At 41.5% G+C, this 18818-nt stretch overlaps 1 protein-coding gene across 3 annotated transcripts in view; it reads right to left on the reverse strand.

Annotated features, from left to right (window-relative positions):
- EEFSEC (eukaryotic elongation factor, selenocysteine-tRNA specific) overlaps positions 1 to 18818 on the reverse strand; it is a 127514-nt gene that overhangs the window by 38748 nt on the left and 69948 nt on the right. For all 3 annotated transcript variants that reach the window (XM_074602735.1, XM_074602736.1, XM_074602737.1), the window contains exons 5-6: positions 17679 to 18320; positions 2962 to 3118 (exon numbers count right to left, since the gene is read on the reverse strand). In XM_074602735.1, coding sequence (XP_074458836.1) covers positions 2962 to 3118; positions 17679 to 18320 — 799 coding nt within the window. The remainder of the gene's footprint in view (positions 1 to 2961; positions 3119 to 17678; positions 18321 to 18818) is intronic.

Below are 18818 nucleotides of genomic sequence, written 5' to 3' on the forward strand. Positions count from 1 at the left end.
CCAAGTTTCATGCATTTCTTTTCATCTTCTTTCCCTCATAAATCAATCCCTTCAGCCTCTCCAGCATTCTTACTGCTCTTCCCTGAATTTCTTCCAAATTGCTGACATCTTTCAGCGACTGAGGAACTTCCAATTGCATGCTGTACTCTAGATGTGTTTTTTGTACTCTAAAGAAAGATAATTAAGCCTTTTCAAGAAATATTAATGCTCCAAAGTCTGGAATAAATATAAATCAGAGATTGCATTTTTGTTTTCCAGAATGGATAGTAATTATCCCCATTTCACAGAGCAGCAGTATCTGACTTATTGCTGCACACAAGCACTGCCAGAATAAGAAACAGATCCGTGTTCTGCCATTCCCAGTCGCGAGGTCTGCCAAGTTTCAGCCCACAGACGACGTAAGACCACGTTCCCAGGCTGTGATCTATAGGCAAACACAAGCCATTTCCAAGTGACTGTGGAACAACACTCGGGGAGCCCAGCACTCGCTCACGGGAGCGGGCACGGCCCTGGAGGCTGCGGGCACCAGCGGGACCACGTACCACCCTCCAACACGCCCTGGTCTGCTGTTACCTTAAGTAGTCAGGACACAAGCCTCCGGTACATCTACCTGACTTTTATTGCTCCAGAGATTTGTTTCTAAAACCAGCCCTCAGCTACCATCGGGTTAACCACCCGAACACGCCATCCAATTCCAGAGGCTAGGACTGGTTCTAAATACGAGAGGGCTGACCGACTGCCAGGCTGAGGCAATCCAAGGCAGTTTTCAAGTTGCACATTTCCTTCCCTCCCCTCCCGCCCCCCCGATACATTTGTGAAGGAATCACAGGGAAATAACTTCAGAAAAATTAAAAAGAGCTCTTCACAAAATAAATCTGTAAGAGAGACTTATATGAGGAGAGGCAAGGCTGAAGAACGGGGGGAAGGGAGAGAAGAGTCTGATCAGTTAAATTTAATAAAAAAAAAAAAAAGCCACTGAAAACCCACAAACAGGATGCAGACACATTAAAAAAGCAACACTGACCTAACGAAGGAATGTGAACTGCAGTTGACTTAAACAGCATCACAGCAATAGCCCTCCCCCTACGCACAAATCTCCGCAACTCTTAAAGACACAGGTTTTTAGGCTCTTCCAGCGTCCGTGGTTCTTCCCCCTGCTAGCCATGCGTTGTTTGATACTCTCAGCTTGAGCTAATTTAGCTTATTGCCTCTTCTTTCCAGACATCAAGAGTACCCAAGTTTGACCCAGCCTAAAGCAAAGCGAACTAAGTTGTATTATTCTGCCTACCTTAGAGAGGTATTAAATTCTAGTATTCTGCTACGTATTCTTCTGGTTGAAAGAACAAACTATAAAGGGTCCTCTGTCTCACGGTCTGCTGTTAAACATCTGAAGAGTATAACCAAGATTAGATAACAAACACCTTGGTGAAACGTATCATTTCTTCCCACTAACTCAATATGCAGAGCAAAAAGCGATTTTTGAAATCTGTATACGATTTTCTCAATATGACTGCTGGTTCGCAATTATAGTTCCTGCTTACATCCACAATGGTGATAAAGACTCATTATTAGGCTTCTCCCTGTCCCGTGAAGAACCATTTCCTACATCCATGTAGGAATGTGGAAATGGCAACGTAAACACCATCCTCCTGCAGGTCTTCTCTTTCATCATATTTTTGCCTCCAGGAGACAAAATCTACTAAAACCACTACATTTTTTAAGCAAGATATCATCTTGATTTTCAGCTTGAACCCTTTTCAGCATTAAGGTCATTTACACATCATTTCACCACCTACCTAAAGGTACCCATCTCAGTGAAGGCTTAAAAGCTTTTCTATACTAGAAAATGCAAAACGTACGTATCTGGTGCAACTTCTTTCTTTAAATATGCAGTGTGCTTGCTAACTAGGCGCTCAGACCTATCTGCAAAAAGTCTAGCATTTGATGACAAAAGCGGAATAACTGCTAGGATAGAACGCAGGTGGTTTTCTGTCTGGTCAGAAATTCTAATCTTCTGATGGGAAGAAGAGAGGAAATTTGCTGAGGGTCAAAATTAGTGCAGTTGCATCAAGCCTTAAATTAAACAGAAAACAGTCCATTTTCAGCAAGAAATCAGGAAACTTCAGTTTTTTCTATAGATCAGTCTCTATGCGATTGTTTGCTGTCATAGAACATCGAGATTTCTTTTCTCCACTTGTCCAACAGAAATAAACCAAACAGAAATAAAATCTTATCCCACAATCTGAGTTAAACGCAGCACCTATTACTGCCTTTTGAAAAGGCTCGGAACAACTTTCCTAACTTAAAAGGAGGACAAAAAACAAGCCAGTAATGACACTTAAGAACTCTAGCACTCATCATTCCCCATGCTCTAACCTACGGAGGCATAAATCCTCGCTGTAATTCACCGAGGATGAAAGATACAGTAATATATAATTTCATAAAAACAGGAGACACAAGCAATAAAAAAGCCTCTCAAGATCTCCAAAAACTCATTTATCAAGCAGCTTTTGCTTGAAGGCAAGTTCGGTAACAACATGCAGAACAGAGCCAATTTAAGGAACTTGCATCCACTATACTATATTTAATAAGTAGCTACAGGTAAAACTGATTGCAGGTTTGCTCTGGTGCAAATCATCCCTCTATTGAGAGGAGAGATTTCCACAAACCTTTCTGGGCAAAGCATGATTTCTATGTCACTGCCACTCAACAAGAAGTCATTCTGAGACCTGACTTTGTTGACACAGGAGATGCGGCTTCAGGCCATTCAGTCCCACAGCGTAAGCCACAGCCACCATCATTTACTTAGAAGAGGTACAATCCACCAAATCAGCAGCGGTTCAACTGTGCACAAGCCGATTTCAGAACTTCAGCAGGCTACTGGTGACATTCAGACTTGCAATACAGGAAGATGCTCTACGCTTAACGTAGATTAGTATTTGTTAGCTGAGAAGCACCCACCTGGAATTCGGATTTTAAATTTGCCACTTTGTCCAAAACCGCCATCTATTATTCCATCTTCTCCTGTAGAGAGTTTGACTTTTAGACCCACAAAAATCTGGATGTTTGTTTCCTTTTTAAACAACGAACGACCGATCACGCTGTAATCATCCATCACCTGCAAAAGAAATTGGGCTTCATGAGTCTACAGTCTAAAGTGACAAGAAAAATTATACCAATGAGAAGTTTGGTGACTTCGACCACCCTGCCCTTAGAAAACCATTTACCTGCAAATGAACAAAACTTTAGACGTGTCATCAAAACAGCTGAGTTTAAGGCAATTTGTAGAAGACTTTGTGAATCAATATATTTCTGCTTTCACCCCCTTTCTTATAATAGAGGAAGAACAATGCCTGCATTAGAACAAGCTGTAAAGATCAGTTAATTAAAATCTCTTTTCTGCTTTGAAACGTTTCTGTGAAACTCACTTAAGTACCTATGCTCACAAAAAGTTTATTCCATTACTTAAGGTACAGCTAAGTACATTATCACCTACATAAACATTCTCCGTCTCTCAGCTCCAGACCCACACTCCAACAGCTACACTTCCAAAGAAATGACAGAATTCCTCAGAGTTTCTAAATAGAGCCTTTTAAATATTCACCTTTACATACACATTGATTTGTTAAACTAAAAGCCTTATGACCATTGTATCCAATTTTAATTTCAAGGTTTGTAACCCAGTGGGAAGAACCATTCCAAGTTGAATTCTTAATTAAGCTATCAGGAACAAGAGGCAGCAAGGTTGGTGGGTAAGGCGAGATAAACAACCCTCCCTCAGGCATTACAAAGTATAAGGTGCAGCCAAGTGAGCCTAATCCTGTAGGTGTGAATATCCTCCTATACCTGACGCCTGGAGTTAGTCTACCTCGTAGCCGCGGCAAGAACATTTATTTACTTATCAGAAGAAATAAGGGCATATTACTTAAATCTTTTCAAGCTTTTTTTTTTTTTGGTGGCAAAAGTTGCAGCTCTTCTTCGTATCTTCAGAGCGCTTTTTAGATAAAACTAAGTGTTTCAAAGACCAAAATGACTTGGAACAGTACAGAACTATAACCAATTCTGAACACTCCCCTTTAGTTGGTTTAAATGATGGCTCACAGTATTGCTGGTTTATGAAGATACTCTCCTTCCTCGAAGTCTCCTCTATAAACAGTAGTGCACATACAGACTCAAATCCCCAGCATTATTGTTTATGATTTTCTTACATATGTATGCCTCTATTTTAATGCCAATCTCAGTATGGCAGTAAATCTAGCATCAGAAATTTTATTTTTGTCTTATTTTAAATGGGGTTTACTTGCATAGCTAAGAAAGAGCCTTGAAAGGGCCGTGCAATATTAGAGAGCACTGGCAGGACCTCATCCTGTCCCACGCCATGTGAACGTACAGGATGAGAAACGTCTACAGCCCGTCTTCCTCCTCTTACATGGAAGCTGTGGCTGCCCCATCCCTGCAGGGTTCAGGGCCAGGCTGGATGAGGCTTTGAGCAGCCTGGTCTAGTGGCAGGTTTCCCTTGATTGTGGCAGGGGGGCTGGAACTAGATGATCTTCAAGGTTCCTTCCAACTCAAACCGTTCCATGATTCTATGAGATGACAACAGTAGAGGCAGCTCTGCCCCCAGCTGGGTACAGACTCAAGGCTTTGGGCAGAAGCATTCAGATGCCTCCACAACATTTGCTGCCTGAACATCCGCTCCTCATCTTTTCCCAAAAGGTCATGTTTCTGGGTTTTTGGTTTTTTTTTTTTTGGTGTGTCTGTCCTCTCCCACTCCCTCAACAAGCACTGCTTCAAAATAGCTTGTGAACCATTAAAGGCAGTATCACCACTTGGCAACCTCTGCCTTGAATTTAAAACTGAATAATGTCTTTTACTAGAGCCATGGGTAACAGGTGGTGGTAGAGGGGGAAGATAAGCTTTCGGGCAGGCACTTGCCTTTCTTTGGGTCTGAAATAAAGACTAGCAGAAAAAGCAGCTGTTAATTCCAACCTGAAGAAGCACTTACATTCTCAAAACTTTCTTCATTTTTCCAGTTGCGTTAGCTGGTAAAATGAAAATATTACTTCTTCCTATAAATCTTTTATTCCTAAAACAAGAATTTCAAAACTGAACATTCCTCTCCTCCACCACAGGCTAACGTGCTTCTTACCCCTGTGTTTGAAATACAGGTGCTCTCTTACACTCCAGTGAGGATCTTCCATCTATCTATTATTTCTGTAGTTATCCCCCCAAAATGGCACAGGAAGCCAACTTTAAAGACAACATAAACATCTTTTATTTTTCCAAGAGCACTTCAAAGTTATCTTTAACTTAATTAAAAGGGACTTACAGGGTGAACAATCATAGTAGGCTAGCATGGTTCGGTTTAGAGCCTCCCGAGCAGGGCCGTCAGAAAAAACTCAGAATGATTTCTGTGAACAAGTGTTACAGGCACCACGTACCTCTGAGTAAACTGGTAATGATAACCTACAATTGACGGTCATGACAGCAACAAAACCTATCACCACTGAGGTATGCCATAGTCACTTAATACCTTTGATTTTAAAAAAACTCATCTTTTATAAGTAAATGTGCTCTTTAGGGTCTTGGTCTTGCATACACAGTTTAGGAAAGTAACTGAGGTCTCCAGCTGCACTGTTCCTTTCACTCTAATTAATGGTCAACCTGTTAAAAAATTCCCTCCTTTAGCTGATCAATATGTTCTGTCCATATCCCCATTATTACTGGGGCACCTCCGTAGGCCATTAGAAAAACAAGTGCTTTAGGGGTGCTGAGATAATAAGTGATTAGTGACTTGCCTCTGTGGCTGTTTGGATTGAAACTTTTGTGACCCAAAGTCTCAGACTCGTACGCTAAATACTATACATCCCACCCTGTGTCGTCCGCCCCCCTCAGTTAGCCTATCATCAATTTATCCCTGACGAAGACTAAATAATAAGAGAATGCCCGATATAACAAGAACTAATATAACTGATCAATCTTTGCAGTAAAATAAAAGGGTGAAGGAGAGGTAATTGCTACGAAGGAAACCTCATTTTCTCAACTTTAAGACCATATTAGAAAAATAAAAAAAAATTTTGGTTTAGTCTTGCTTTGTCAAAAGGCAAAAGAAACGCATGTTGTTCTCCCCAACTGAAACTCAACACTTCCAATTACTTTACCAGCAATTTACCTCCAATCGCTGGATTTTAAGTTAATCCCCTTTGAGTTCTCAGAACATCTACAATGGCAATCACTTTGCCTATTAGCTGAACAGCCTTTTGGGAGATCTTTCTGCTTTTCTCTCAAACACTTTTTTTTTTTTTTTATAAAATATTATTAACTTAAAAAGCCAAATGCCGCAAAGACAGTAAGGGATACGCAGTCTGCTCTGTAGCAGCAGCAAGGGGCCTAGCAATGAGGGCAGACTAATTTTATTAACTTCAGGGAAACTTCAAAAAGCTTTAGGGCTTTAATGCCAGACAGAGACGACCCCAAAAGTCAGTTTAAGTGCTGCATAAACAAAGGATTAGGGCAAGAAAAAGCTGAAGGCTCCTTGCATTTCTTGTTTATATTGTCATATGACCTAGTAGGAGTGGGAGAGGGCTGCCTCTCTGACTTTAATCCCCCATGGTGTACAGTGGCGTTTCAGTTCACTGACCTACATTACGATAATATTTTTTTAAATTTATGGGCAGAGGTGCAGCATCAAACTCACTTAAGGACTTTAAAAAAAAAGAAAAGAGGCGGGAGGAGAAATACCCAGAAGAGAAAAATTTTCTGGCTGGTATCGTCTCCTCCTCTCACTTAGGTTAGATCAGCAGCTTAGAAAGGGATTTCAAGTTCAAAGGGAACGTCTCTGTTACTCTTGTTTTATGGCTTAGACCAGAGGACACAATAGCACTGAGTTTATGAAATATCCCTTCCCACTTGGCTTTTGTGTTTGCAGGAAAAAAGTAAACAGCACTTTATAACCATAGGTGAAGTATGTGCATCGCTGGCACGTAACACTTTTGCTAATACCAAGTAGTTCACAGAAAAAAATTAACCACCTCACACTCCCTATCTAAGCAGTACGTACGCTACCATGTATTGTTTGCAAAACCACAGTTAGTGTTACACGTGTTGGCATTCAGTGCAAACCATAGTATAATTTCAAGGAAAAATGGGATTTCGCTTTGAGCAGGGATAGCAAGCTATACCATCCAGCCTGTTAAGCCACTCTCATTTTTAAGATAACGTAGAAATTACCGTCATCTGAACACCCTCTCAAACAATCCATCACACACATTTTGAGAGCAAATAACTCCGTGTCTTAACACATCTGGGGGGGGGGGGTGGAAAAAAAAAAAAGGGCTCAGAACAGAAACACAGCGAAGGAAAACAAAGCGGTGCCAGAAGGAGACGGGAAATAAGAAAGGATTCAAGATACAAGAAAGTAAAAGCACTGAATGTTAACTACTAGAAAGAGACACAGAGAGAAAGAACAACCTTTTCTGATTTAATCTAAGATTATATGCTTTTAAACAGAAATAAAACTATTTTTTTTTTAAGAAGGATAAAAACAGGTCTGAGGATTATTCTGAGCAAACCGACAAATGGTCCATTGAAGCCAAAGCAGAAAACAACAGGAGAGGAAACAAAAAGAACCTATGACTAACACTGAAAATACAAAGTATTTTTATTACTTTTTTGTACTTTAGAAAAAGTACACTTGAGACATCTTCATCACGATCAGTGACAGCTCATTTACTTCTAGAAAACAGTTTCAAGCACTTTCCATTTTTATGTCAGAAATGGGAATATTTGAGACTGCAAATTCCTTTTTCTGCTTTTTTAAAACATGGCTTCATGCATTGAGAAAATCACGGCAAATGAGGCCGCAAAAAGGATGGAGAAAGGATTTCACCAATAATTGCGTTTGCAGCTTTTTTGATCCTACAAAGACTGCTCTAGCTTACAGTTTGTTTCCGAGAACTAGGTGATCGACTTGGTACAGAGAAAGAATGTTTTAGTCAGCCACACCATTTCCTTACATCAGCATAAAAGCATTAAAGGCTTTTCTTTCTGCAATTCCCTCCAGCACTAGAAGCTTTCAGTTGTGTGCTGGGCTCTAAAGACCTTTTTCCTCACCACCTTCCAAGCGAACAAACTAAACTTCTGCCTTTGACCATCCATCCAGGAGGAAGGAACGGAGAGGAAGTGTTCATCTCCTTCAGTACGTCACGTCTCATTACTGCTGTTTTAATAGAGCAAGAAGCCATCCCACAGACATCTCTGCATATCCGCTAGCTTTGGTTTTCAGACGTTTCTCCCATCTCTCCCCAGCCTGTGCTTCTTGTATCCAAGAAACATCTTCCTTTCTCTGCCCTTCTCTTCCTTTCTCAGTAAAGGCACGGTTGCATTTGAGAATTTCTAACCAGCAGCCATAAACGCCCTTCCCTCTGCCGAGCATTTTGCCATCACTATAACCTGGTTAAAAGGTTCCACAGGAGCAGAAAAGGAACTTTTAGTATCGGCTCAGAACAATGAGTAAGAACTGCATAACCAGAACGGTTTAGATTTTAAAAGCTCTATACATACCAGCCAGCGTTCTCCAGGCACACGCAGGGTACACACAGGCCACGAACTTCATTATCCAACTTTACAGTGCAAGTTCCCTTCACCTCTATTTGAAGTTTAGAAAGGCTCAATCCCAAAAAACCCAGAGGCACTAAATTCCTGATACAGCCTAGTTCAGAATACGTTCATTTTACTAAGTAAAAAGAAACTGGATGATGGCACGATTTTGTTAATCTTTACACCAATCTATGCTGTGTTCCCTTTACGTAAGAAAAGCAACTTAGAGAGGGAAGAGAGGAGGCTACAAACCGTTACTGCATAAGATACTGCTCGGGACCCTCCATCTCCAGACCAACCAGCCCTGGCTTGAAATGTTATAAAGATTAAAACCCCTGTAATCTTCACTATCAAAGCACAAACCAAGAAAAGAGGCTGTTCTGTAGAGCAGAAGATCCGTAGATGCAGGAGTCTTGACCTGACTCGGAGAAGACTGCCAAGCTGGAGAGGGCTCCTCTCAGGCTGCGGTTCCGAGCAGCCAGGAGGACTCTGGTGGTATCTCCATGACTTAAGAACACTCAGGCACTTTCTTCAACTATTTTAAAGTATTTTAACTGTGGTGACTTCAGGTTCTGAGACCTTAAACGTCCAAAAGGAAACATCAGCGAGACCCGTCAAGTGTCACTTGGAACAGTGCACAGATCTGGCACGTAGCAGTAGGTCAAGTATAGTGACAGTAAGTTAATTTGTTTCTAAAGGAAACTGCCCACAAATAGCTTGGGGAGGGCGGAGAGGAACAAAGAACAGAGGCCTGCAAAACCCTCCCTGAGAATTGAGCAGGCAAAGAGGACAGGCCTGCGAAGAGCTGCCTGAAGCAGCCGAAGCCGAGGGAGAGGAGAGGGCTGACCCGACACAGACCTGCATCCCCGTCAGAAGGCCCCACACGGACATACAAACATCCCAAGTCTGTTCCCTCCCCTAATGTTCTCTAACTCCAGCGTGTGGATCCTCTGCCCAAAGCCCAGCAGTCCGTCATCTCTCTCGGGTAACGATTGCCTTCTGCCATTTGGCTGACAAGGTCTGTGGCATCAAACACCACAAGTCTGTGCCACGCTGACCAATGTTTGTGACTCCAATCCCAGTGAAGGTGTACGGTAGAGGCATGGCTACAGTTCAGTAATATGTAGGTTTAGTTTTACTTTACCTTTTTACTTTAAGAATGCCTAGGAAATTACATTTATATAAAGCCTAAGCTATTTAAGTTGCAAAATTGGGCACTTAAGAAGTTAAGAAATGCCAGATGTCCATACAACCTTATTCCTGTCCCTCTTTGATATGCCCCATGATATATTCTTTACATGACCACATCCAAAACAATTTCACAGGAACCCAGCCTTATTAAGTGCACAGGGTAAAAGCACAGGGGAACAGAATTAATGTTGCATAGGCAACTGTAAATCTGGTATTTCCTAACTTTCAAGTGCTTGATTTTGCAACCTAAGTAACATTCTTAATTTATTTTTGTATCCAATAAATAAAATGGTGTATTGGTTGCCTTGCTGACAAACCGATTCCCCCACAGGTGACTCTTACACAACCTCAGAAAAATCAAGACCAGCTGTCCATACACTTGTAAGACCCAAAAGCATGTCTGTATTTTAAATTTAATAATATAAATAATAACCATAGGTGTTACTCAAACCTTGCAAAATTCTACTACCGAGTCACATGGAGCAAACCATTCTTTCCTTGGTGAGCGAACAAAATACCAGTCTTATCATATGAGCAAGCAAGCAGATCCTGTGACTTAGCTGGTACACTTTTATGACAAATTTATTCTGCTGTGTTAATCCGTATGTCGTGTCAGTCAGTAAACACCACTACGCTCTTCGCAGTACTGTTTAACAGAAATAGTATTTCTGTTTAATGAGCATACAGGTCACCCTTCCCTTTTCCCCACTAAGCTTCTCAAACCCTTTTACTCAAAAACTAAACAAAAGCCAATAAATAAATGCATCTTTTATATTCCTATTTTACAGTGCATTTTAACTAGCAAACGTGCTGTGCACTTTTATTCACCTGATTGCCTTCATCTCTGTATTATTACTGTATTTAGCATACCATCAGCAGCCAAGCAGAACCAAACAAACTCATGTTCAGACTTCAAAGCAGGAAAAATATTAATTGTGGCGTCTGCGTGTTTACAGTAGATGGGGTGACATCCACCCACTTCTCCCAGCCCGAGCCACGGCAGGTTCTGCAGACAGCCCAGGTCACTGCCTGTGCCTGCCGGCAGCACTCCGTCAGTTTGCACTGTACGGTTTGGTCTTGTTACTCTTTGTGCCCGTATCAGCCTGCACACATCAGTCACCCAGAAAGCGTCATTGCCTGGCTGATGCAGCGCTTTACTTGCTATCCTGCTGGAACTACAGTGCCACTATAAGAAAACAGCCGGTGAAACGTTAGCTCTAGGTAAGCCACTGAAACATCCTTTAGCTAGAAAAAAAGTTAGATGGAAGAATCTATCTGAGAAGAAAAAATTTACTTCTCTTCATTCCTAGCAGGGTTGCAACCGGGCAACAGAAAATTCAAGGAACGGTATTTCTGTGGCAAGTATTTTAAATACAGTGCACAGGCACAACTCTGTGAAACAAATTCTAGTATTACCGATAAGATATCTGGAAAGGATTCAGTGAAAAAAGTACCACTGCTGCTCACACATGATCCACTAACTCCGGAATCTTTCCGGACAGGAATACTCTGGCATTCCCGTATTAACTTACCGCCTCCCCAGGCAAAGACAACCTCCCCAGAAGTCTGGTCTCATCCCCTCAGTGAGCCACATTGGATGGTCCCATTCACTCACAGACAAGTTAATTTTTCCTCCTTTGTGCCCTCCTTTGGCAGTTTAGTTAAGCATGTGGCTGAGCTACTGTATACTTGACATGTAAACTAAATGTTGGTGTCTTCACTCATAAAAGCCATAAGGAATTAAGAGACAAGATATGGCTGATAATTATTTAAAAATGCCATTTTCACAACCACTGCTTTTCAAAATGTCTAGCTCCCTAAAGGATAGTCTGAGTCATTGCTGGTTATCAACAAATCTAAATATTATTTTCTCAAATTTCCTGTAGTTACTTAGTAGTACTCAATATCCCATCCTTCTTCTGAAAGGCCAGAAAAATCTGTTAAGCAATGGTGCCTTCCACCACTCAGGTAACGCGCTTGCTCTGACGCAGCTCTTGTTATCCTACTGTAAGAAGACAAAAAAAACCACCAAAACAATACCCAAAACCGAACAACCCACCCAAGACCTTCTTCTAAAAGATGCTGAAAGATAAGCTTTTTCTCTTCCATTCGAGCTTGAGAAGAGATACTCTGGTAACGATCTTGATAACTTACCCTGCTTTCACATCTTGCTCCTGCAGCAATACTTTTCTCCTTGGGGACGCTTAGATCGCACCAATATTCAGACAATTAGTAACATGCTGTTATTAAGCAATAAGTGATTCTTCCATCCTCCAGAATCTAAGCACACTAAGCTACACGATGGCTTCAGTCCCCACGAGAACAAGCTCCATGACAAAACTCACTATCCAGGAACCTACAAAACTTGGGAACAGAGTGGCTACAAATAAAACTACAACATCCCACGGCTGTGACACATGAAAGTGATGAACGACCCAGTGCAATGTGATTGCCATCAAATAAGTAAGGCCTAAGAGCAAGGCAAACAATGAGAAAAATACATTAAGAACTTCAAAACAGACAGAGATAATTAATTCTTCTTAATGTGAGAGGAACACAGAGAAAGTATTTTTAGGAACAACAAGCCTGTTCTCGTAGGAAGACATTCTGCCGTGCTTAAAATGGGAAACAACTGCAGCTGAGATGTGCATATATTTTTCACTACACAGGCTTGGAAGCGCAGGAGGTGCAGCTTGCACTACGCCAGCAGGGCAGAAGTTTTTCTTCTCCTTTTGTTTCTGCCAGAGCACTACTGATTTACGAGCATCCTCAACAATAGGACCCCGTGGCAACCATCCTAAGATAAATCCTGCTTGTGCAAACACTTTCAAAATAGGCAGAATATCTGAGTCACGCAGGAAAGCATGATGCACCTCTACGGTTCACCTTTCAGTTGAAGCTCACTGCGCTCAACCTGTATATGCCCATGGAAGCCAAAGAGCAAATAACGTGGCAAATACAAAGGATTTATCCCAGGAACTGAGTAACTGCCTCATGAGTCAGACTAGAATTAACGTGCAGTGCTGCGTACAAGTCAAATTCAGAGAGGAAGGTATTTCGGAGGTGGAGTTAGGGTTAATACAAGTCTCTCTACCCAGGGAACGGTGAAGAGCTGCCTGGTGAGCAGCCTGTCTCCAGAAGCACATGACCAAGGACAACACAGTTGCTGTTTGTCTTCATAATTTGCTTGTCTCCGACTCCAGGGGCTGCTGACCCGATGCAGTTTAGCAAGCCCCCATTCACAGCCACCCCTGTATGCCGATTCAGAGGGATAAACTTTCTCCACAGCATCTCATTTTCCCTTTCTTCACCAAGATTCCCGCATCACGCTCCTTAAAATGACACTGGTGTTCACAATAGCCCTCTCAGACCTGCTTTTACATTTTTATCAGTACAAGCCACTTGTTGCCAGCCCAGCTCTTTTTCCTATCAAAAGTACATTTGTCAGGCAGCCAAGGTTTTGCAAAAATAAAGTGTCCAGGCGGCAACAGTCTCTGCCTCCACATAATTACGCCAGAAAGATGCTCGACAGATCCTTCCACTGAACTTCTCCCCTGTCTCAAGTCTCTCTTTTCCAGAGAAAACTGGACTAGTATTTCACATCATTTTTAAACCATCAAGTTCAGCAAGTATAAACCTTTGCCAGTGCCCTCTTAGTTCTGAGGGAATAGCAGATTTTTAATTTTCCTTGAAACTAACTCCTAAAGACTTACCCTAACCCCAAAACAAATCTGGACTAAAGCAAAACAGGAGCATCCACACGCTTATACAACAATTCAAAAACACCAGCTAAAATCCTAACTCCAGTTTGAATCGTGCAACTTTTTCACAACCAAGATGCAACGCCAGCAGAGGTGCAGACCCCCAAATGCCCCATCCTGGTTAGAAGCAATTTTCCTGCACTGTGAAGCATTTCAGACAACACTACCTTAACCAACAAGCCAGATGCTAAATGTTTTAAAGCCAAATTTCTCAGATACTACAGTAATACATTAAAAAAAAAAAGTCAGTGGATAAATAAGCAAGGATGCGAAGAGAGAGGCTCAAGGATAGGCTGCAGACAGGTAAATTCAAAGATCCTGGTGAACATCAGCAGCGAAGCTTTGATTCCTTCACTCCCAGGGCTCCACTCAAGTCTGAGCATTAAAGAGGCAAGATACCAAAAGGGAACAGTGAGCAGTACAAAGAAGTGCAAGGGTACTTGAATTTTTCTAGAATATTTACCATCATTTGAGCAGATGAGAAAAACCAGGAAGCTTCGGCATGACTTTTCACTAAAATATACTAATTCAAGACCAATTGCTAGTTTAAGCATGGCTTTTTTTACCTTTTTAAAACATAGTGTTGACCCAGTTCATAGACTTGATTTCTATGTGAAACAGCAAAAATGTCACACTTGCTCTTAGAGAGCCAAAAAAATCTTTGAGAATAAATTTTATTTTATTAAAAAAAAATAAACCTGAAATCCAGGGGGGTGCCATGCACAAGGGGCAGAAAAGTACTGTGATGCTGAAACTTAATGAATTTACAATTCTTCCTATTCCATCGGTGCTCTGAAATTAATCAGAGTAGGAACAAAAAGCCAAACCATAAATGCCTGATTTCTCCTGGGTAAACTGGTGGTTAAACTGCAGGGAATTTATTTTAATTCTAGCAGCAAGCAGGGGGCTTAGGAGAGCCCACATCAGACTAGCTGCGGTGTTTTACAGACGGGTACTATTGAATTCCACTCACAGTCCGGTTCCGAGAGTGTGTTTCCAGCCCCTGCTGAACCCGGGAAGGCGGCCGGTACGTGCCTCTGCCTCCCTCTCTCCCAGCCTTTCAGGAAACTATGAAGCTAATTTTCCCCAGCAGTATTCTCTGGAGGAAAAGTTCCTTTCTCGTGAAGGTAACGTGTATTTTTTAATTATTATTATTTTTATGCCTCCCCAGGGAAGGTGAGGAGGGGGGGAGCTTCCTTGCTCAACAGAGAAAGAAATTTTCCTGTATCAGTGCCAAGAATAGACACCCTAAATTCAGCGATCCTAATCTCCAGCCATCCATCAGCAGCAGGGTGGGACCAGCTGATTCAGATTTTCTATTAGCTAGCGACTTTGTGTACTAAAATAAGTCACTGTACCACCCAATTGTTCCTGCTGCTCTCTGCTCGGCAAAAGCACAGACTTAATAGTAGCTACCTCAGCTAATGCTGTAAACACTCCCCCAGCAGGTCCTTTATAACTGGCACAATCCTCTTCCCACCATCTCTCCCAGGTCCCCGCGTGTCCCTGTGACTTTACGTCGTGAGCTTTTCTTACGGCATTTGCTCCACTCTCCTTTTGGCAAACATCAGGGAAAATACCCACCGAGAGTATCTACGGTACCACAGGAGGCACAACCAGAAAACAAACCTAACTTTGAGACAGACTATTCGATAGCAACTGTTCATTTACAAGGCCAATTAGCGTTCATATAGACAATGATCAAGGCCCATATATAAGGACCACTGTGAGACAGATACAGGTGGGATAAAATAATAAACCCCCCAGCTACATATTTTAAAAAGCATGGGAAAGTATCAATACAGTTCACTAATATATCAGTCTCATATATTACTCTGTTAGTAAAATATTAAACAGCCCACACTCATTGGTTATTTTCTAGACCAGAAAATAAAATGTGTAATTTGATTAATGTTATTCCATTATTTACACAGTAAAATCAATAGCAGAATACGTGAACTAGCAAAGGATTTGAAAATAACACGAAACAACAATTAACAGAGCACAGCCGAGGCTAAAGGCAAACTCTGTTAACCCAGTCAGACAAGGCACACTCGCGCAGTTTGTAGCCTGCAAGTTTCAACTCCCACAGGCTAGTGCCATGCACTGGGAGCAAAAATAGAGAAAGAATCTGAGCCCCGTTCATTTCAGCTCAACACAACACAAGCAGCACGTGTGTCTCCAGGGGTCACACAGACTTCTGCTCTCGTTCATATTCCTACAGCCACAGAGAAACAAAAGGAGTTGGTAAGCCAGGTCTCGCTGGATATTAGTGGCATGGGCCATGCACCAGCGAGTCAGTTTTTAGCAGAGATAAGGATAAACGTTTCAAGAGTTCAGACAGCTCGAGAGCATTTGGTCTAGAGCTTCTCTGCAGCTTAGAGGACAGAATACTTTGTACCTGTTTTTCTGGTTCAACATCACCGTCAGCCAAAGAGAAAGGCAGTCGACCATTTCAAAGGAAACGCTACACCTGCTGGCAAAATTTTGAAGAGTGACTGCTGATTTTGGGCATCCCGTATAACCCATATTAATAGAGAAAAAAATTTCGGAAAGCTAAATTATCCTCCTCCTCACTGCCTGCCTTCCTAGAGTTAAAATTGGCATCCAAAACCCCAACACACCACCACCGGTCCGTAGTGCCTTTGAAGAGAACAGCCTCCAAAGTTAGTAGTGGAAATTAGAAGGAAAAAATGTCTTTTTTCTTTTTTTTTTTTTTTTTTTTTTTTAAGCTAAAACAGCAACATAGAGACCTCAGAGAAAAGGATACAAATTGCCTGTTTGACCAATTGATGTAGTGAGCCATTTGGAAAAGAACCTCCCTAATCAAAAATCATGCCCTGACAGGGTTCTTGGTTTATTTTTCACTATTAAATAAGTAAAGCAAACAAACAAAGAAACAGTCAAGAAGTCTGCATTATAAATTGCAAGCATCGTACGGTATGCGAAGTGTTCAGCCTCCTGTAGTAGAGCAAGGAGAGATACTATGCTTTACTCAACACAGCTCTATGGAATTCTGAAAAGAAGAAAGAATGCTAAACGTTTTGTTCAAACAATCAGGTTTTGGATTAGGAAAACAAAAATTAATAGTTCTTTATCCAAAAGTTAATAAAATACCTACCGCACTAATACATCAAGTAAACATTCGCTAAAGTTTACCTCAACTCTGCTCATTTAGGGGTAGGCAACTGGAATATACATTGCACATCTCCACCTAAACCATTCATTATGAAAAATTCCAATATGGGATCTATAAAGAAATGGTTCTCCACTGACCACCAAAAGATAAGCACCTCCAAAATTGAACCTGTGATGGCAATGTAATGATACCAGGCCACTATACCAAGTGTATCTATTCGTACTGAAGGGACAGTAAAAATTCCCAGCTTTTACTCTAGACGCTAACTCCTCCAGAAAGCATCTCTGGTTTCTGCCAATGAGGCGGGTCAAGCACATACACGACAGCAGGTCAACGCCTCTGCAACACAGAAACAACGTGCATTAACCAAAGGCTCCAAGTTCTCCACGTCATCAGCTTGATCCCAACTTCAGCCATTCTATAGCTATGTAAGGCACCTTGCAGGAGATTCTTTTTGCCTACTAAAATAAATGTTAATAATTGAGGTTCATATTTAATAAAGTGTGAAAAATGCATAAAAGAATTAATAACGATCTTCGTGTTATTTAATCTAATGTTACTTTTTATTTGTTTAACACTGTCTTTACATTTTCAATGTATTGCAGAATAACTACATCAAATATGTCAATAGAAAGCTGGAAGTTCTGTCAACTGGGAAGAGAAGAGATGAGGCACTTTGGAAGGTAAACAAACAAAGCAAGTTTGCAGGCAGACCAGAGTGGCTAGACATCAAAAGGATCAATGAAAAATCAGCATGAAATTACTCAGCACTGATTGCATTGAGCTGAATAAACTAGTCACTTTTAAAGCAGTGATTTCTGACTGTTTGCAAGCAGACAAGATGCAATACACCAGGTACACAAACATAAGAAAAACGTGTATAAAGACTCTGGAACATAACAGTGAAAATTCTGTAGCCCGTGAATATACGCAGTTACACGGAACAAGTATTTCCCCTTCCCACGTACAGCATTAAAAAGACAGCTTACCCTTTCCACTTGTCCTTCTTTATGCTTCAGTTTGTACACTTTCAGCTTTGGAAGGAAAGTCTCCATGTAGTTCTTGTCTTCCATGCCCTGGAGCAGTACCCCATGGAACGCCAACCTGCAGGTATTTGCGTGAATATCTGTATCCAGCTTGGAGCCGATCACAAGGCAGAGTTTAGGACAAGTGACTGGTTTTTCAAACTCTAGCAAAGCCCACTGTTGTCTTGGGAGTTGGACTTCTCCTGCCTGGTCATTTTCTTTGTTCTCCTCTGAAGAATTTGAGTCCTTGGACAGATACTCCTCTTGATAAAGATAATCTTTTTCAAAATCAAAAACATTTTCTTGAATTTCTTCATTGAAGTCGGCAGGGGCTGGACTGAAAAACATCACTCTTCCCATAACTGTTTCATGACCAACTGTGATATGGAACTTGGCCTTCGTCTGAAGAGCTCCTCGAAAGTACTGGATTTTCTTCAGGGAAATTATTGCAGCGTGGATGGTGTGAAGTGATTCTGGGGTGCAAATCAGGCCTCGTTCTAGCAGTTTGGGATCAAACTGGGTTACACAGATACCTACTCTGTCACCCTGCATAGCGTAAGTCACGGGAGTATGGAACATCTGCATGGACTTGACTTTCTTCGTCACCTATTGAGGAAAGAGCAAGAAAAAAAAATGAAGCCATTTTTGCACACAAGGGCATCGCAAGCACAAAGCCACATATTGCACCCCGCTGTCTTGTACGATGACTGACCTCCTAGAAGAGGCCACAACTCAAAAAGCAGGAAGTGAACAGACTGAGAACGTACCCCATCATTTACAGTTACCACAGGTTTGAGCCTCTCAGTTTATTCTACTTCTGTTCATAAAACTGTAAGATTATCATGGGCACAGTTATGTTAGTATGTTTTGCAGCACAGATGATGCAAATACCATCTGCAAATCAGCAGATATAACCACACCACGAAACAGCTTACTCAACATACTGCCCCAAGCACCCGCACCATCAAAAATGTAGCACTACAAAACCCATCCATGAACCTATATGACTGTTTTCCCCCCCCTTCTATGAAAATTGTTTCATACACTACTTTGACTTGGTTGATTTCAACTGTAAAACAGTCATAACAAAAAAAACCTTTCTCT

Source organism: Larus michahellis, chromosome 10 (genome assembly GCF_964199755.1).
Source record: "Larus michahellis chromosome 10, bLarMic1.1, whole genome shotgun sequence".
Lineage (NCBI taxonomy): Eukaryota > Metazoa > Chordata > Aves > Charadriiformes > Laridae > Larus > Larus michahellis.